Source organism: Styela clava, chromosome 11 (assembly GCF_964204865.1).
Source record: "Styela clava chromosome 11, kaStyClav1.hap1.2, whole genome shotgun sequence".
Taxonomy (NCBI): Eukaryota; Metazoa; Chordata; class Ascidiacea; order Stolidobranchia; family Styelidae; genus Styela; species Styela clava.
In genome coordinates, this window is record NC_135260.1 from 10,020,844 (window position 1) to 10,041,496 (window position 20,653).

The window sequence follows — 20,653 nt, forward strand, 5'->3', positions numbered from 1 at the left end:
TCAATTTTTATATTATTTATTTGTACATCAACGATAAAAGTATAGATATCTTTCCATAGAAAATTGCGCAATCAGATTACGGTAATATGTTTTCAAATACATACAAAATCATCATTTGAAATTGTCTCAGATTATTCATATAGTAATTGCATAGACAGTGCAGATATATATTTCAATTTTCTGGAGCACTAAATGATTCTATTCTATCAGCAAATAGTAAATTTTCTTCTTTATGGGTTGGTGATCATTGTTCGTGAAGCTCAACTAGACCTTCCAAGCAGTTCACGTTTCCCTTCAAAAATCTTCTCAAATCAGTATAATTCTTTTCATAACTAAATGACTTTGTTCGCCAGCTGAATCCTGCAATTTATTTTAAGCATTGTCAGTATTGTTATTATTAAATTCATCGTGGAATCAAAGTCGTTGTTTGTCACGTTGAATTTATAGTGTAATTGGCATAAATGAAAGTATTCACTTAAACTAGGTTAATTGAGTGAAGGATTTTTATATTGAAATAAATAATCACGTATTACCTGACTTGTCGTTTTAGTTGACCGTCTTTTTCGTCCCGCCTGTGTTAAGGAGAGCGCTGGTTTGTTTCGATTTGTGGAACTTTTATCATCACATATGGGTTCGCAGTTTTTAAGGCATACCCTTACTCTGAGTAAAAAGTAATTGAAAATTGAATCAAGAATTAAATCGAGCGCTAAATTTATCTTATAGTATAAAATCAAAACTACCTGCATTGCAAATAAACTTCCTTCGATTCCTTGTCCTTGTATTTCCAGTCAAAAATTCGGAGCGCCCATCTTGCTTGCTTTCCGACTCCATTTAAAATCACAGTCGTAAATATTGCATTTGTAGAACATCTTCATAAAGTGGATAAATAGAATGTGCTCATTTAATATACGCTATGAAATCTTGGCACTTGTAATTTGCATTCAAACGCTTATTATACCAGAAGCTAAGTAAAAGCAATAACCAGAGATATTTAGTATAATATGGTTTTTTATTTCAACCATTAGCAACACTTCCTCTAAAGAGAAGCAATGGAACAAATACATACAGTAACAAAAGTAGAGCAATGCTCAAATATATGGACACGAAAGATAAAAAACGAAGTAGTAACAGATATTTTACAGTACCGGAAGTCTCACCACTAGAACACTGAGGTGTGATCACGGAAGCACGGCTCGCACTTTTTAATTTTGATGACGTCATCAAACATAATTTAGAAGTGAGGAGCGAATCACATAGTCCTCAGATATATTTGAAATAAATAAAAGTAAATGTCTTCTAGCCTCAACAGCAAGATTTAACCACAGAAAATTTCAAAGCAATTATTTCTGTAGTTAAAAAGAAGAGCAATTTTTTCACAACAACAACATAAAACAAAATGATCCATAAGTCCATCTCGTGTCGAATAATAGTCGGAGAATGTTTCATTTTTATCGATACGGAATTTAACAAATGTTTGATAAGAAGAAGCATATTACATCGCTTTTTTGGTTCAGTTGAATATATATCAATGCAGAACTAGACGATAACGAAACCAGTTAGTATACAGATAATCTTCATACGATGCAGAAAAATTATGCGGCTCTGATGGAGAGACTTATCTGATAATTTTGTATAAACATTCTCACCCATCGTTGATGAGATCGTGCACGACGTTTCTTTCTTTTGTTGAATCAGCAACCCAACATTTATCAGCAAGTATGACCATGCTCTCATAACCAGATAACCCAATTGACAACAAATCCACAGAAAGATATAAGACTTCACCTAAAACAAGAAAGCGATGATTAAATATATGGACACGAAAGCCAAAACTAAGTAGTGTCAAATCTTTGCAGTACCTGTAGTCTGACTACCAGATCACTGAAATGTGATCAGTGAACCACAGCATGGAATTCTTAATTTCAATGACGTAATAATTGAAAGAGTATCGAATGGAATAATAACTGGGGAATCGAACAAGGATTTTGTGTTATTGTTCCAAAATATATTTCAAATTTATATTCGGCGATTCAGTTGACTATACGCGAAAACCATGTAATATAAATTGGTCAAATATTACAAAGAAGATATTGTACTATTGTGAATAAAAGTTTTATTTATGTTAAAAGTTTCATGAATTCATTCTTAGAAGTACCTTGGGCAATTTTTGGACTATTACGATATCTGTGACTCGGTAGGAAAGAATCATCTCTATATATGAACATTTCCGCATTCACAGCTTCTGTTACTTTTCTTTCGCTGATTGTCCTGGTTACGAAGAATAAAAACGTAAATTATCAGTTAATATTGCTACTGGAAAAATAAAAGTTCATCAAGTAATTAATACACGGAAGTCGTGACAAAGTTCAAATTATATAAGATCAACTTCATTTTATAAGTAATTCTTGCTGCAAACTGAAACATAAATATATGTTAGTGTGCATAGAATAGTTATCTTCACTTTCGTTGCAGCATCATTGCATTATATGCATGCGGATCCAACGGTGCAAAAGAATAGAAAAAAGGGTAAGCAGTTGCTGTTGCATAAGACAATCGATATCCCTTATTATTTTGCCACAGTAGAATCAAATAAGCTTATGTATAGTATTTTTAAATTTGAATGGATCAAAGGCGCAAAAGACCACTGAAGTTATAAGCGCCATAAAACATATATAAAACAACAACAACAAGCTTATGTCACATTTTAAGGTTTTGAAAAAATCGCATTTTCCTAATTTTCACATTTGTACAGTCAAACCTAAAAATGGAAATAAGTCACTACTAGGGCTGAGCATTCCGAATCGAATCGGATAGTGAATTATTCGAATCGGTTCAGACAGAAATTTTGAATCCCCACCATCTTGTTTTTTATTTGGCCGCACAAAGGTCGAGGTGAATTCCTTGGTTATTTTTATCGAAGCCATATTTTCACACAATGTAATTTTGACATACGACTCTTTTCTTTTCCGTGAAGTATCGATGAAACATGTTTCTTATTGTGTGTACGCTCAGCAAACTGTCTGGGTGCTGGATTCAATGTTTTCAGTAATTTATGTGCTTGGAGGAACCATCACAATAAAAAAGTCACATACATTTGAATATCTTCCAAATATTCAAAATTCAGCTCGATTCGAAAAAAGAAATTATCAAGTATTCGGAAATGCCCAGCCCTAGGCACTACCGAAAATCTAAGCTAAAACAGGTGGAGTTTTTAAACCCAGACAAATTTTGGTTTTACTGTAGCGATATATTCTCTAAAAGAATCATTGACAGGAGATTTTCAATAATCAGCTGCATTCAAAATTCTTACCTGACAGTGGGAATGATTCCGAATCCTAAACCAACTGTGGAATTAACTTGTTTATTGTAAACGCATGTTATATCAACAATTACAACAGTTGAATCAACAAAACTATCAGAAAGTCTCCATAAAACTTGATTCCTGATAATCAATTTATCTCGGTCAGTCTGAATGTAAATAAAAAGTGAATAGTTCTGGTATATCTCGATTCATACAATTTTGAAATGAGCCTTCTTATTTATTATAATATATAAGACGATAAGAAGTATATTCTCTGTTCTTGAATAAGTAATTAAACCGAAGTAACATATTAATAAAAATATTATGAGAGCGTGACATGAGAGGGCGAAACAGATGTAATTATTACAGTAAGCAGATAAATTCTAGTGTGCAGAGTCTAGATCGAGAATAACAAATTATCAAATATTAACAGTCCAAGTAATAAAAGAAATCCAAAATAAAAACGACACCTGCTCGCTCACCCATCTAAAAGCGCGCGAATTGGTTATCTATAAAATGTCTTATGCAGTGGTGTTTTTTATGATGACTACATTTAAAGAAGGTTTTAAAAGTCTATACATAGAAGTTTAGCTGCTTTCAGCTTTTAGTTACCTGAAGTTCTGAACCGCAACTTTTGTCAATAGGCTGTGGTAAAGCCAAAACAAACATCGATCCCCGAATTTCTGCAAAACAGTCTTTTGAATCAGCTTTCTTGAATTGAATTAGCGTAGGATCTGATATCAAGCCGTCGTCCCTGACAATTCCCTCGTCAAACGATATCGATATAAAGTTCTCTTCGCATGTTAGCTCGGGTTCCGCTGAAAGCAAGTTAAAGCTTTACTTATTTTTTTAAATACCGATAGATCCAGTCAGGAAACATTCAATGAGAGATCAAGTTATGACGTTAGAATAATAGCTTGTCTGTGCGTGCATTAAATCGTCAGACCAAATACTTTTTTCATTGCGTTGTGAGTGAATGATCAATCTCGAAGCTTGTTCCATTTTGGTAACCGCTCGATGGTACCGCACATACTGATAATGTAACTAACTTCCTAATTTTATACAACAAAGCTCACCATATAGACAATTTTTTCCAGCAAATCCTTTAGCACATTTACATTCATATCCAGTCATGACATGATCATTGACGATACAAGTTCCTCCGTTTTGACAGGGAGTCCGATCGCATGGGCACGGACCCAGAGTACATATCTACAAATATAAAATTTGGTATTGCTGTTGTTAGTATACCATTTCTTCGATTGACAATATCAGAATCTCTGTTGCAAAGTTTAAAATAAATCATACCTCAACTTCCAAGTCAGTCCCGGGACAGAGTGTCGATCCGGATATGTCACCGGTACACATTCGTCTCCTTATTCTTTCGCCATTTCGACATGTAACTGAACACGGACTCCATGAACTCCACACTGCCCATCCAAGCCGGCCTGAATATGCATAAAAACGGTTCAGGATATTTAAAATAAAAAAAAAAATTACCAAATTCGACGACAACTACATACCATTGGAACCAATGAATGATTGCGTTTGGAAACATTTCGGTCCTTCTGTTATACCCGGCAGACGAAAGTTTTCCTGAAAGCAGCATTTGAACTGATTGCATTTGTCTCTGTCAAATATTTATAAATAAGAAATTTGATTTTGAATAAGAAACTTTCCAGGAAAATAAAGACAAAGCAGAAATGATTCGGGATGGGAGCCAAATTGAAGATTTGATAGTGGTAAAATTGCTTCGCTGATTTGAATATTAAAATATAAATAAATACCTTGTTATGGTAGATTGGTCTCCACACGGGAGTCGCATTGATGGTTCACGATGAACACAAGATTTGTAAATTCTTGCTTTTCCAATCGAAACTAGTCCTTCCGGACCGTTTATCCCTAAATCATAAACAAATAGTTTTATCAGTTCGCCAGGTCACGCGCCGAAAACAAATAAACAACTCATTACGATTTAATTACCGTAAACTTCTGATATTTGCTTGAGGCAATACACTTCCGTGTTACATTGTCGGAACTCTTCTTTTGTTCCATTACACGTACCGCTTACGAAATTATCTGGAATGCAGTATCGACTTCTCATCTGCGTTCCTGTTGGACCACACGATCGGCTACATCGACCCCATGGTCCCCAGAAAGACCAATTACCCTTCTCCTCGATTTTTCCATTTCTTGCAAACATTTCTGCAAAACGAATGAAAATAGAAATTTAAAATGACAATCGAGTATGGCTTTTTTGGCATATTTCTCTCAATGACCATTGAAACAATTATATCATTGTTTTTACATATATATGGTCCTATGCGCGGTTGGATTTTAAGACGAAGACAAATCTGTCCCGAAATCATTTTAAATTCTTATACGTTACTGTACATTGTCAAAACGTTCAATTAACGTGGGTTAAGTAATGAGAATGTTCTGTCATTTACTATATATACTAACAAATACCTGGAGTTGAACATTCCCGCTCATAAATATCTAGTCCAGTTTCTACATCGAATCTTCGGACGAACTTACAATTCGGATTGCATTCTTTTACCCAGAGAGTTTTGCTGGAGTGGCTTGTTGTCGGGAAACCAGCACCAAGTTTGTATTTCGCTATACCTTGAGAAAGTTCGTCTAATATGATGCCCTGAAATGAAATTAGTATAAGAAAAACGAACAAAAGAACAAGAAAGCGCTGCTCAGATATAAAGATACGAAGGTCAAAACAAAGTAGTACGGGTATGCAATCTGTCACAGTAGGCTACCGGTACCCCAGTCTTCACGACTTCGCTTTGGCACTAGGCCATAGGTTCTCAAAGTGCTCCGTACGGAGCCCCAGGGCTCCGCGAGAGAAACCCAGGGGCTCCGCGAGCTATTCGATTACTTTTCAAAATAATTGAAAAATAATAATGACTTGGCTAATTTAAAACTGTTCCTAGAAGCAATAACAGCTTTGATAAAATTTGACAACAATATAGCCTCGAAATATGGCAAAGTGGCGGCCTCAAAAAATGACATTATTTATAAGCAGGAGCGCAGCCAGGATTCTTAAGAGGGAGGAGGTTCAAATTTGGAATCGGAAATTTATGCGCAACATTCTTGGCGATTCAAAAAAAAAACGGATAACGAGATTTCTGTTGCGTAAAATATTCAATTCATGACCGATGTGAGCGTGTCTTGTCGTAATAATTTAATTGTGCTCATCGTTACTCACGTTCGATTCCAGATTACTATTAGGATTACTAAAATGAAAGAATACTATTCTAAAATAACATAAACTGCTAACTATAAATAAATTGGAGTCGTATTTTTGCGATCTTGGGATTTGTTAAACTTGATTTGTTCTCCGTCGGTAGTTTTAGAGTGGAAAAATTTTATTCTGACGTGAGTCTGCTGAAACAAAACGTATAGTGTTATCTTCCATTTTAAGTTTTAGTTCTAATATTTTAGAATGCCGCTTTTTAATCAAAAAATTTGAATTGCGGATCTACCTCTTTATTAACTATTATTTTTAGCATTTCGTCGCCGATGATTATAATATGGTAACATGTTTTTCACATTGAACTTATAATTCCCCACGAGAACGAAAAAGCAATTATCGTCGTCATTGCGGAACAATACATGTATATGCTGAAGGAAATTTTTGATTTAGTGAGAATAAACACCGGCGTAAAGATGTTTGAGGTTTAAAAACACGCCATGCTGACGAAAACAATCGGCGATTGTAACAAAATGCAATCGCGCACGTTATTAGCGACCTTCTAAGTCTTCCAAAAATGTCAAGAGGGGAAAAGATTCAACGCCTAATTTATTAATATGTTTGTCATGTGTCAAATTTACAGCTTTAGTATTATACAATTTATCTTTGAAATTTAGATTTATTTATGACTTGTATTAACCCTATTAAAAGGGTTTAGTATTTAAATTGAGTAAAGTACGTTTAACTTACTCAGGAATATTAATCGGAAAGTAACAATTTTAGCATTTATTTTGGGGCTCCGTGAATAATAGTCAACCTTTTCAAGGGATCCGCAACGCCAAAAGTTTGAGAACCCCTGCACTAGGCGAACGCGGAACCACAAGTTGCGCAATTTTTAATTTTAATGACGTCATCGCACACAAATCTTAAACCACAAATTTCGCCCAGTAGCTAATGAGCAAGCGAAAATGAGAAAAATTTTCCACAACAACCAAAGGAAACAAAATACTAACAGAAGCAACAACAACATAATATCAAAACTATCCATATGTACTTTTCGTGTCCAATTATAACAAGTATAACGAGAAGAATGTTAGAGTATCTGGGATGTAACGTATACGGTGGGCTAATGGACCAAAATATCGTTTGGCGAAGCAGGAGATATAGTTTCTCTGACAGCTGATATAAAAAGAAATCCGCAATTAGTTAGTTCCACGGAATCCAAACCCAACTATAGTTTTGAAAAAATCTAATACCACTAGGGTGGGATGTCTTTTATTTTCATTTATCAAAAACCAAATTACAAAGTAGAGAATTACGAGATTTTCAAATCTACAAAATAGGAAAACCGATATACGGTACATTTACTTATAAATAACACGTTTTTTTTATTTAAAATAACTGTAAAACATATATTATTGATCATTTGAAATGTGTGGGAGAGATTTCTTGCTATAGCTATCGATCGACTAGGTCAAAAAAAATTATTTTAAGGGGAAGGTTTATATTTAAATCATTTTTAAATTCAGGCTAGGTCTTATTTTTTTTTAAATATTTCGAGGAAACAAGGTAGGGTTAAAGCCTAAAAGGGCTTGGCTTCATTTCAAAAAGTCAAAACAATCCTTTTTATTCCACAACTTCGTTCAAACTACACTCCGCTTCATAATATTTTAACCCATTTTCAAAATAACCAAAACCTTGTAAGAATATATATATATGTATAGTACTGCTATACACACTTACCGTACACGAAGTGAGAGCATTGCAGATTTTTTCAGCTTCTATTCGTGTTTCGAACAAATATTTCATCCCTTTTCTGTCGCCTCGATGCAGCATTGTATTCATATTTGAACTTGTAAATTTTTTATATTCACATTTTTCATTAGCAATGACTGCAAATAATAATCCAAAAATAAAAAGTTATGAGTAATATTCATCGGTGTGATAGCATTAATTTTTTTATATATACAAATACAACTTGTATAAAGCCAAGGTATGGCTCAAATCTAAAACTTTAAATTAGTTACCCATATATATAGAACATCACTAGTGATTCTGTTACAAATCGATGAACGATTTTAACCTAATACAATATAATACATTTTAAAATACTCACATGTCCCTTTCGTCAAGACCAAATTTCGAAGTACCATCCATATCACAACAACGAATACCAGTCTTTTCTCCGCCATGTCGGATTGCTAAATGAAAAATAATAATAGCGAATTTTTTGAACAAGCGGTGATTATCAATTTCTGACTTGCCTCTTCGCGCGGATTTCAGGTATTGGCAGGGCGTTGTACATCCGACAGAGATTACAATGTCTGATAACTTAATGTGTTATTCTCGTAATTCACATCTCTTAACTTAAACAATAAATACGCCCATTTGAAATATTCTCTTTGACAGACGATAACCAAGTAATGCGATTTGTGTTAATTATGATGTAATAGGAACTACACAATGCATCACAAGTGATATATAAACACATCAAGGACGTAAACATAATTACTGTCACAATAGATATCCTTAATTTTTAATTCATTCGTTTGTTCAATTTAGCGTAGCATGTTGCAATGAAGTTATCTTCAAAAGTTATCTCTAGGTCGTTATTAGTACAAAATATTAAAATATCGATCAACATATCGCATTGGCTTCTGATTTTTGTGGAAATCTGCGCAACCTTTATCTAACCTATTCTTAAATCATTTACTGCAGAATGAAAGTTTACCCGACCTCTGACCCCTGGAAAATTTGTTCCCATACTTTGCCATTGTAAAATATTTTGATGCTTATCTTGAGAGATCAATATTATTTCGAAAAACTGATTTACCTACTTTATATCCTCCATTATGATCATAATATTCAACCACCTGCCATTAAAAGAACTGATAGCAAATGTATGCCTAGTTTATCGCGACTTTGGTGTAGTAAATTTTGATAACATCCAAACTGAAGCTCTCAGAGGGAACAAAATGGCCAATGAGTTATTCGATTTATACATAAATTTCAAGAACACGAATAGAAACTGACGAATTGTTAGCAAAACAACGATAACGAGTAAATGTTTGCCACCACGCGGGAAAACATCGTTTGAATCAAGAAAGTGTCGGTTCAGCCGCAGGGGTGACCAAGGTTTTTGGACCAGGGGCCAAAAATGTTGCCCACTTAGACTGGCGGGTCATGTAAGTGTGACGTAAAAAGTTACATTCTATGAACAATATTTACATTGTTAAAAAGCAAAAGTGGAAAACAATAACCCTCGTATCAAAACCCAATTTAATCGCAATCGCAGTCTGGTTGTGGCAGCTTGATTGAATTACCTAACGTGCCGGATTCAAAATCGGTGATCGAGAAAACATCCATTGCAAGTCTGGGCAAGATCGACAAAACTTTTAAACCCATTTAAGTCATCCCCTTTGTAAATCAGATAGCTGGAATCATTAAAATTAACCGAGTTAACTTTTTTAGTCAAAATAAAAGCATGTAATGGAAATCTTTTGTTTCAAATATTGGTTGGGTGGATACTAGTGCATCTATCAACTTATTTTGTGGGAAACAAATCCCTCAGCTATTCGAACATGTTTGGTAAAGTAAATTACAGAGATATATTTACTTTTTCAAACTTGTGAATGTAATAATTCTACCGTTCGCGGTTATCGCGAGCGACGTATGACCAAACGTGTGCGGGTTCCCTGAAAGAGGAATTTTAACTAAATGCAAGTAATTTTGCTGTATTTTTATCTCAGCTTTAAAACAGAGTATTCCATCAAACACTGTTAATTATGAATTTAATAAGAGCTACCGTCCATTGTTCATTGTATTAATTTTACATGCGGCGTTGTCCTTTCTTTCCATATGAGCAAACAATTGTTGCTTCGTAAAGATTAATGTAACCTTATGGGTTTTATTGCGGAGTTATTTGATTTATTTTATATTACAGCATATGACGGGGAGTATAATATGCAACGGTTATACTTCCATCTCAAAATTAGTTGTTGTCGTATAGACGTATTTTGAATTCAGATGAGATGGGCATATTCAACTAGTTGTAACCATTAAATGCATTTTATTTTATTAAATAATGCACAATGTTATTTTACAGCTTTGGGTTATAGTTGGTTCCAATGAACATAAAAAAACTTTATATCCACTATCAAGATTGCAAACTTGGAACTAATAAGACTCGTTTTCAATGCTTCATTTTCGTCTATTAAAAACGTGTCTATAACGTTTGTTACAATCAACTTGACATGATAAACCGCCAATCAATATGTACGTTGTTTCCAGCCTATTTAATCATTTTTCTACGGACGATACTATCCGTGACAACATATTTATTATTCAAAATATGAATGTTTTGCTCCCGATTGAAACAATTCATTATATTGTTTTCAAATTTCGCCTCTTCGTCGAATATAATGAGAAATGTTTTGGGCAAAACATCGAGTCAAAGAAACGGCGCCAATCCGTTTGTCTTCGGTGTATATTTAACCTCATTCAGTAACCTTTTAAATCTCCCATAGGTATGAAGAAGTTGTAATAAAGAATATTATATGGAATTATGATGACATGAGAACCGTGTGATCATTATGTTTTTGTTGATATTCTCTGTGATTGAGATGGTGTTTCGAATTCAAGAATCAGAACGTTATATACGAGCTTTAGAAGTTGTATAGTGGGATGAATAAGCATGAATTTTTAGATATTAATCAGCGGCAAAGATGTCCAAAATCATAATTCTAACTGCCAGAATTCTTTGTAGAATTATGACAAATAAAAAATACTACTCAAAGAGTTCCTACCATATCCATTGGTGTTATAACTATGAGCATATTAGTTTGAAAGTACATTGTGTTTGAATTTATGCCCGAATTTAATTAAAAAGTAATTAATTGATGACTGTTCAGACTGGTGGGGCGAACTTGTATACCAAAAATGTAATTTTGCAGAAAATAATGGTTAGTTGTTATTTAGTGTACGTTGTTACTTCGAAACGCTTATCAAAATATTCCGTACCATAGGTTTGCCTCCCACATCAACGACATCAGATCACACTAGAACATTAAAAAATATATGATTTATATATTACTCTTATATCAAGTTTACTTTATTTCATCATCCTTCAATATTTTTCGGTCTCTTGTAGAACCATGTAACATACACGTTTTGAATCTTAACCGACCGCTTATTATGTGATTTATGACAACCAGAATGGAATTACTGAAGACATTACCTGGAGTTACTGTCAGGAAACACGAAGTTCAATATCCACACCATTACAATAACGTACCCAGCAATGTAACGGTGCTGAATGTATTGCGACCCTTCTCGCAGCAGCGAGTAGGGTCACTGCACGCAAATGTAAGCCCAAGGCTTGTCTACAGCGCTGGCGACAGCTATATAATGAATTTCGGTGGCGATCCTATGCTTCGAGGAGATTCAATATTCTATCCTAGAAAATCAGATCCCAAGCCGATTTTGAAGAATCAAAATGCAAACAATAGCCCTTACGGTAGCAGAGGTTTGTTTCTAGAACATAATGCTGCTAATGTAAAGAGAGAAGGCGCAAAGTCACCTGGTATAACACGAAAGTCTCAGAAACATGTAACCGTTAATAACGTATTAAACCAGTCTGAACAGCACGTGATTCCAAAAACTCCAAGTAAAAATGTAACATTCAAATTGGAAAATGAAGATAGACGCAGAAACGTTGTTGAAGCACAGTGGTCGCTCGGGATCTCAAAAATCAACAAACCTCTACGTGAGCCAAGAAAAATTCACTCAGAACAATACAGGTGAAAGGAAAAATTTCAGTTTTCAAACTTTCAAGCGCAAGAAACTCTAACGGAACGTCGTTTTGGACAACTGGGTTACCACTTGTTCTCTTTAAAATGTACATTTATGACAGCAATAGCTGATTATTTTGTATACACCAAGAGCATATTTGTAGTTGACCTCTCCTTTTGCAGATCTAATGAACCACGCCGTGCTCTAACTTCAGAGCAAAGCAGTAGAAAGTACTTTTTGCCACTCCTGCTGAAAAGAAATGCTAAAGGAAATCATGTAAGTAAGACACGATTTGGAAAAATCAAGTAGATGTGAATTAACAAAGAATTATGTTCAGAAACAATTTGGTCAAGCAGCTCAAATTTCTGACTAGCTACTGATACGCCAGCTCAACTATCCAATTTCAAAAATCTTCGGTGCAGAAGTTGACCATGCATTTTCTAGTTCATTTATGTTGTAAACTTTGTAATCAAATGTATTTGTTCTAGTGCATCTGAAATCATTTCAACATAAACGTTCCATGATAGTATGTACTGTTATACAGATTGTGCCTGCGACCGCCACTCCTTCTCCAAGACGTCCACAAGGTGTTGGCGGATTTAATGATCGAGGACCGTTACGATTCCGCTCGATGGCAGACGAGTACAGAAAAACACTGAACCAACCTGGGGTAAACAAAAGAGGGCTTCAAAGACCAAACGTCAGTGCGTGATACTTGTAAACATATGGCGAACCTTATTTGAAGTTGAAAGACAAAAGATTTGGGAATAAAATCTATCAAACTATGAAATATTAATACGGGATCACGTAAGACAACCACGAACAAATATATCAATTATGAACTGTGTTTTGTGGTTAAATACGTTTAGAAGAATATTACATCAAACATAACCTGATTTAGAAATTGTACCACAAAAATTATAGCCGACTGAAAAACGTATTGGGATTTCACAAATTTCAAAAACAGTTTTTCCATTCCATTTGTCTGTAATGATCATTCATTCTATAGATTTATTTAATATATATACCCAGGCTATATGCAAATAGTATAAGATGAAATTCAGATACACTGTGGATCATCAAATTGAACAAACATATCATTATTTTTCCTCTATTATACCGCTCATTACAAAAAGTAAGGCTACGTCTACCGGGATATCAGGCAACGTTTGGCAAAATGCTTTCTTCTTTTTCGATTTTATATTTTTATTTATCGTACAAAAGCAGTTTTATATTTACATTATGCTTTCGAAGGGAGAAAAAATATGATGTCGTAACGGAAATATATATTCTCGATTTAGAAGACTTCCAGTGTTCACATATCACAATGCATTACAGAATGTCTAACAAAAGATCGAATTTCATTTATTCTTGCTTGTACTAAACACACTTCAAGTTCCACTTGACTGGTAATAGGCTGACGGCGCGACAAAATAGTTTCAGGCTTTTTGTGGTCGAAAGACGCGCCAGGTGCCAATTTCAATCTCAAGCTCGCTGTTTGTCAATACATCTTTACATTGTTAAAGCTGTGGTCATTAATTTCCTATGTGTAACGTATTAATATAAATATTATTTTGTGCCACAAAATGTGTACTATTATTGAGCTTTTTCTCAAATCACATTACACAAGTGGTGTTATAGTTTTGTAGGAAAAAATATTATCAAGAATGCATCAAAAGTTGAAATATGTTACAGAAACAAATTGTAAAAATGCCGAAAACAAAATGTGCGAATTTGCACGAACTATTTAAACGGTAATGCTTTTGTTGATGAAATCATGACTTGTATCATGGACCAAACGTTATACTCTTTGAACCCGCTTCACAGCGAGCGATAAGCTACCCTCAATTCATCAACAAAGTTGTGTTTACGACTGGCATAAAAATACAAATGACGTCACAAACCAGCTATAAGTTGTTATGTTTATCCACAGCTGAACGTGGATCATTTGTAACCGTGTTTTATCTTTGGCCAGGGCTTAACAAATTATAATTTCTGAATATACATGCCAGATTTTTCCCGGGTACTGTCACCATAAAATTATACGGTTACATTTACGGGACATTTTTCTCAATGTTATAATATTTAGGGTTAGCTTTTCCGGCGTGTCATATCCGATCACAACGAATATTAATTTTACCGCATTCCGGAAAAAACGTAGCATTCTACGTCACAATCTACTCATGGTCACGCGCATCAGGATATTACTAGTTTCCTTTTCTAAAATTACCCTATATGGGCATCGCTAATGACTCACTAATATAATGACCAGGTAGCATTGTACGTTTGATCGCGCGGCTTTTTCTTTGGAAAAATAAATCATTCTTTTCAAAGTAGTGTCGTAATTCAAGATTAATAAAAGAAATAAAAAGAGAGAATAATTAGTGGGTTGTGATAGGATGAAGATCAAACGTCAAAAGGAGAAAGGTCCGGTTTAAAAATTTTACCTTTCTAGAGGGTGAACGAAGATTTGTCAGAAATCCCCCCGTCATTGTACTGAATCTTTATCATCAGAAAAAATGTGATTTAGATAAAATTTAGAATGATCGAGATATTTTTAAATATACCTTGCTTACGCTTGTACGTTATCTCGTTATTAAGATAGGATTTACATTTACATATTCATCCTATCCTAATAACGAGATAACGATCTAACGTTGTCACGATCCAAATCACATTAAACGTTATCCTGCTTGTAAAAGCAATTGGATTCAAAAGATATAGATATCACTGGAATAGTGGAGAATAGCTTTATTTTATCAATGCATACGCTAGTGCTAGTGTAAATTTCTAAGACCTTGGTTCATCAGGAACTCCATTCGTTTAGAGTGGGACCTAACCCGAATGTACTATGACCTATTCGAAAAGATTTTTTGCGTGATTCAGTATACCAATTCAGTTGAATTTGGAACAAATTTAGTTCACGATGCCATGATAACCATGTGCGTTTGTGACTGAATATTTTGTTACGTTGCGAAGCAACCGCGAGTGGAGAATATTTCTAATGTTTACCCATGCATAAAAACTACAGTACGATTATAAAAAAAACTACAGCTCGACTAGTCACCCTAAGTCTCTATATATATTCTGTAAAATGAATATACGGGCCATCAATGGAGTGTGCGTAGTCTTTCCGCAGGTTTTCATAATACAACTCTGCACCGTACTCGCGCAGCAGGAGGGCTATTAATTTCCACGGAATAATATCGATTAACGTAACGAGCTCAACCGAAAAGCGTACTTCGCGCGATTTGTGTCAGCCAGAATTCGTAAAATCAACTACGGACTCACGCGCAATCCAACCTCGCTATATCAAACACTTAAGAGGCAAAGAACGTTTCGCATCCAGCAATGTAGAAATTCTGCGACTCGCTCGCTACCTTCATGGGCCTTTGAGAATAGTCGTCAATACTGTCAAAATCTTCAGTGAAAAATGCTACCCTGAGCATGTATTCAGCAAACAGTGAACACACGCCTCTATTAAAAAAAACACCAAGACATTAAGATCAAAACTGATTTATTAGTGCGAAGCAGACTTGATAAGGGGAATAAAACTATAGTATACGATTCAATGATTTCCACACGCATTAAAAGCGCTTAAAAACATAATCAGCAGAGCAGCTAAGTTACAATAGATAGGCAGACGTCCATAAATAGTAATTCGGGACCAAGTACCCGGCGTTGATAAAATGTAAGCTGCAACTCTCACAGTACTTTTCATAAGCAGTTTTGAAACTGACAATAACGAAAACTCAAGTGAAACCGCCAAAAAAGGCGCAGTATGCTCTCCAAGGTAGTCTGCTCGAAGACGGTGAAAATATAGGAGGTAGGTACAGTCCTCCATTCCATATGAACTACATGATCACGATTAAATAGATATTTTTTCGGAGAAAATCACCTCGTTTTGAAACAAATAAATCATTGTAAGATATCAGTTGGCAAATCAGTGTATGTATGATTCAAGGCAAGGTAACAAATACGATAAAAACTTAACAGAGACGCAGTAGGTAAAAACATTCTGTACAAAAAAATCAGTTGGATGTCAATGACAACTCCCCACGTGGAAAGTTATAGTGAACAGGAACACGGCAAACAGAACAAAGGAAAAATTGAGAGGATGGCAAATTGTTCAACTCTAAATGTAGTGGCTAAGCGGCGTTCTGTACGTACATCAGTCTACGTATATTGGTACAACCCATCCGAAGTTTACGACTATATATCGCTTAATGTCAGCCGAATAAAATTGAATGCGGATCACCGCTTGAAGAATGTTCCTCCGAGATAAAATAAAAACAAGATAAAAATTTTCTTCATTTTTTCGGTATAACAGTATTCCTTCGGGAACTTTAGATATATTCAGCTGATGAGGGCTTTGGCTTTGGTGGGTTGTATGCGTACGGTCGTCTATCGTCGTCATCATCAGAATTCCAGGATGCACAGCACATAACAGCTCCACCTAACACGCTGATAACCATTGATATCTGGAAAGAAGTAGAAATTGTTATTCTCAAAACTGTACAATGGCGTGGCACAATGGCACAGAGAACTAATGTTGACCCAAACTCAGTCAGCAAATATAATATGCAAATCTACTTTTGAGATATTGTACCTGCAATAAGTACGCAAGTACATATTTCAATAGTGTAAGTTACATTATGAATAATGAGTTTTCCGACTCGAATATTGTACAAACGACTGATAACTAAAAACCAAGCATGAATTGTATATTTCTCAAGGAGGGAAACTAGTGAAACAAGCAAAATCGAGTTACGAATTCACTCGTAATTCTCATAATAAATTAACATTCTTGAAAGACTGACTGATCGTGAACAGGTGAAATGAAGCAGAATAATACTCACCCATCCGACAAAAAGAGCTTCGCCATAGACGTATCGAATACCGGACACTGAGGCGATAGGGTCTTGGTAATCTGCTAAGACATTTGCTGCAAACCACGAAACCGCAATACCCAGTGACACTCCAGCAATAACATGGCACACACCAGCAATCATGACCTTGAAAATGAATACATTCATCAGAAAGTGTACGAGTTAAAAAATTAAATTTAACTACTAGAATTACGGTTTATAATCAAAGTTATTTCGAGGACGCAAATTAGTTGATATTGACATCACACGCTTCAGAAATATTGTCAAGTTATATAAGTTTACAATTCAAACATATTTTTCAAGGTTTTTTGACAGTCTTACTGCAAGGCCCGGACATCACGAGAAATTATAACTTATACCTCGTATTTCCAACAGCCAATTATGGCACTTCTTGAAAAAACTCGAATTTTGTTTTTTTATGGCAAATAGGAAATTTCTGATTAACATTTCAATACAAAAATTAGACCCAACAGAATACTAGATTTTGCGTTATATAAAAATAAATATTATCTAATATTCCCAAAAAATATTTCATGTCTAGTGTCCTTACCAACGGATCAAACAGTTTTTTTTTTTTAAGTGCTATTTAGTGGTAAAAATTTCCCCAAAGTTGGAAATGACAGCAATCTCGTACAAATTTCATGGAACTTTTTGAAATACTGTGAACATAATTCATTTCCATTTACAGTAAACCCATTCATTTTCATTGTGACATCATATTAAGTGATTTCACCAGAATTTCACATGACAAAGTGCGTGGGCCCATAAGGCTTTAGAAACGAAATTCTATCTTTAAAGCACTCCGTCACAAAATTTAGTCATTTTCCGTCAACCATGTCTCGTTTTTATTTCCGCACGAATGGATTACAATCCGAGAGAATTAACTTGTATTTTACTCTGGTAAGGAAGAGTGAGAGAATTTTCTTTTATATTATTATAACATCAGGAACTAGCCTTTTTTCTTTTCAATGCGCAGAAATATGCGCAGAAGAAAATTGTTCATATTCAAATGCGCACATTCATTACGTCATAAAATGGAATCTAAATGAGGTTTTGGGCAAATTTGTATAGAGGAATATTGGTATACAATAGAGAATATCAAAGTTAACGACCCAAAATAGATTTTACTCAACTAATTTACTGTCGCTTATGCTTTTATCATTTAAATGAAAAATCATATATTATCTTTATAAGTCTAATAGCTGCTAGTTTTAGTGAATTTTAAATATTGACTGTCGTAATAGGACTGGAGCGAAATATTTTAACTTTTTAAAAATTTTTTTACCATTCTGGCTTTCATTTTAGGGTTGTCTGATGCAACTGTTGTACAATCGAGTCCGAATGTTCCCAGAAGAAGACCAATGAAACCCATAGCAATTGCCAAGCATGTCGTAGCTCTTGCACCCTGTTAAATATAAATTATAATACATATGCATTTTCATTCAGAGAAAAAATTGGCGTGAATTGTAGATCTTACACCAATGTTTTTGACAAGAACGTTTAAGATTTTATTTTCCCAAAAATACGAATGAGAGAATATTCATAAAACTTTAATCGAAAGTTTGAATAAGTACTATTTTCCAATGAAAAATCGTCGTCTGTGGTACAATGTGAAATAACGACGAGCCTGCTGAATTTCAATTTTTCTAGGACGCTTTACACCTACGAAAAAAAGATATATATACCTGAAGGGGGACGGGCAAACCCAAGAAAAACGAATCGTAGTCGTTGCAAGTCCAATGACCAGTTGCTTGGTGGGTGCACCTCACCCATAGACCAGTCGTCCGGATAATTGATTCGATAACCTCACCTTTGAAAATAATCATTTTGAAATAACTATTTTGTTCAATAAAATAAAAATATGGGCTATTGAAATTATAAGAGATAGGACATTTTATTACAAAACCAGACCACGATAGACGCCATAAAAAATCCTAATCTAGTTTTATTTCATTACTCTTGTAATATTTACATATTTAAAATTTTATGATACAAATAAAAGTGAAGTGATAAAATATAACAGTATTATAATTTTATTGTGACAATTACAAGCCAGGTCGCTAACCATTCGTAAATAATATTTCGACAAATGTAATTGTCCCAACACTTTGCCGGCATTAACATTTATTTTGAACTCCTAAATAAGATTAATACCTTCTAAATCATTCTTTCTCCACGACGGCAGAGCACACGTGATGATTGCCATCAACCAACCAATAATAGTGACACCATATCCACAAACTTGAAGAGATCCGTTAACCATCTTGAGTTGTTTTTATAATCTTATAATTGAACTTATAAATTTCTTGTAAAAACGATCACAATTTAAACTAAAAGATTTGTTATAAAATAAGAATGAAATTGTTAATCGTACGTTATAACACATTTTAGGTGGGATAAGATTTACTTATTTATCCAGCGTGTAAAAATTGTAAGACTTTCATGTCTAAAAAACGTAGACAATACAAGATCAAAATGAGATTCATTATATACTGCAAATTATAATTCGTAAACACACAAATCTTAACACAGGTACTTAAAAATCGCAAATCCGTTTCCATCCTTCTACGTAGGAAGCCTAAGAGCCCCACTCAGCATCGTTGCCTATCAACAACGCCCTAAACTCCTTTGTTACGTCGAATCTTTTTAAGAAAAAAATGTGACGGCAGTAATTGTTGTCGACCACGACACACTAAGCAGCACGACCGAGTCTAACTAGACTATATCCAAAAAATGAGACCCCCGTTTCCTTCGGACCCATATAAATAACAACAAAAGAGAGTCTCCGATATTCGAGCTATCTCACTCCCCCACAAAGGCCCGGATGACGAAAAGTGAGTCAAGAGGCACACTAGGGTGCTTACAACTTCATTAGACCGTAAACTGTTCAATTTCGCAACTCGTACGGTGTCTTTCTCTTCGTTATCTCCGACTAAATTATACCAGTTCGGTCCAGTAATCACATAGAACGCAAAAAGCTGGTTGGCAGTATACTTGTTATTATTATCATCATTATTACATTCCCCTCTGTGATTGAATAAGTCGATCGCGTTAGCTGCGATATACCACTATAGCATTGAATCATGGATGTAGCGTGTCCATGGGCACAATATTGTCATGGCCCAAAATTGACCAAAAGTGCTTTCAGTATAGCTAAAAATCACCATTTGAAAGTACTATTTTGATATAAGATATTGATAACGATTCTATATTATGATATGCCTTCAATGCGCCCCGCATAAGAAATGATTCAACCCTGATGTTCAATCTTATCGATTTCAAAAATGCCGAAAGCCAAACGTTTAAAATTACAATACAACCCATATAAAAACATCGCCTCATCGTACTATCCACTAATACGGTCTAGCTTCTGGTGCCAGCTTGATGGTCAACCAAGCAACTTATATTTTACGCTATCCACGCAAAATTACGGTTGTTCTGGCAAGACAGCGACGGCAGGATAATGAA

The 20,653-nt window shown here is 34.8% G+C and overlaps 3 protein-coding genes across 3 annotated transcripts; 1 reads left to right on the forward strand and 2 right to left on the reverse strand.

Annotated features, from left to right (window-relative positions):
- Window positions 1–8,804, reverse strand: LOC120347153 (uncharacterized). Its single transcript, XM_039417024.2, has 15 exons — window positions 8,623–8,804; window positions 8,250–8,398; window positions 5,771–5,954; window positions 5,285–5,506; window positions 5,089–5,203; window positions 4,825–4,931; window positions 4,610–4,749; window positions 4,378–4,513; window positions 3,914–4,119; window positions 3,311–3,468; window positions 2,156–2,268; window positions 1,647–1,785; window positions 741–869; window positions 534–660; window positions 1–360 (listed from the first exon to the last, which is right to left on the reverse strand). The coding sequence occupies exons 1-15, from the start codon at window positions 8,696–8,698 to the stop codon at window positions 307–309; spliced, it is 2,055 nt and encodes a 684-aa protein (XP_039272958.2). The 5' UTR covers window positions 8,699–8,804; the 3' UTR covers window positions 1–306.
- A 2,828-nt stretch (window positions 8,805–11,632) lies between these two features.
- On the forward strand, window positions 11,633–14,616 carry LOC120347218 (uncharacterized). Its single transcript, XM_039417123.2, has 3 exons — window positions 11,633–12,304; window positions 12,479–12,572; window positions 12,841–14,616. The coding sequence occupies exons 1-3, from the start codon at window positions 11,709–11,711 to the stop codon at window positions 13,006–13,008; spliced, it is 858 nt and encodes a 285-aa protein (XP_039273057.2). The 5' UTR covers window positions 11,633–11,708; the 3' UTR covers window positions 13,009–14,616.
- Window positions 14,617–15,796: 1,180 nt separating this feature from the next.
- On the reverse strand, window positions 15,797–19,538 carry LOC120347239 (claudin-7-like). Its single transcript, XM_039417147.2, has 5 exons — window positions 19,340–19,538; window positions 18,871–18,995; window positions 18,471–18,590; window positions 17,156–17,311; window positions 15,797–16,777 (listed from the first exon to the last, which is right to left on the reverse strand). Exons 1-5 carry the CDS (start codon window positions 19,446–19,448, stop codon window positions 16,643–16,645), a joined length of 645 nt encoding a protein of 214 aa, XP_039273081.1. The 5' UTR covers window positions 19,449–19,538; the 3' UTR covers window positions 15,797–16,642.
- Between the last annotated feature and the right edge of the window lie 1,115 nt (window positions 19,539–20,653).

Coding starts and splice junctions, on each gene's coding strand:
- LOC120347153 (XM_039417024.2), bottom strand. CDS start 8,698: ATGGCGGAGAAAAGACTGGTATTCGTTGTTGTGATATGGATGGTACTT. Junction 4,514..4,609: donor GGACTGACTTGGAAGTTGAG/GTATGATTTATT, acceptor TTATATTTGTAG/ATATGTACTCTGGGTCCGTG. Junction 1,786..2,155: donor TAGTCCAAAAATTGCCCAAG/GTACTTCTAAGA, acceptor TTCTTGTTTTAG/GTGAAGTCTTATATCTTTCT.
- LOC120347218 (XM_039417123.2), top strand. CDS start 11,709: ATGACAACCAGAATGGAATTACTGAAGACATTACCTGGAGTTACTGTC. Junction 12,305..12,478: donor ATTCACTCAGAACAATACAG/GTGAAAGGAAAA, acceptor CTCCTTTTGCAG/ATCTAATGAACCACGCCGTG. Junction 12,573..12,840: donor GAAATGCTAAAGGAAATCAT/GTAAGTAAGACA, acceptor ACTGTTATACAG/ATTGTGCCTGCGACCGCCAC.
- LOC120347239 (XM_039417147.2), bottom strand. CDS start 19,448: ATGGTTAACGGATCTCTTCAAGTTTGTGGATATGGTGTCACTATTATT. Junction 18,996..19,339: donor GAGAAAGAATGATTTAGAAG/GTATTAATCTTA, acceptor TTATTTTCAAAG/GTGAGGTTATCGAATCAATT. Junction 17,312..18,470: donor CTAAAATGAAAGCCAGAATG/GTAAAAAAATTT, acceptor TTCATTTTCAAG/GTCATGATTGCTGGTGTGTG.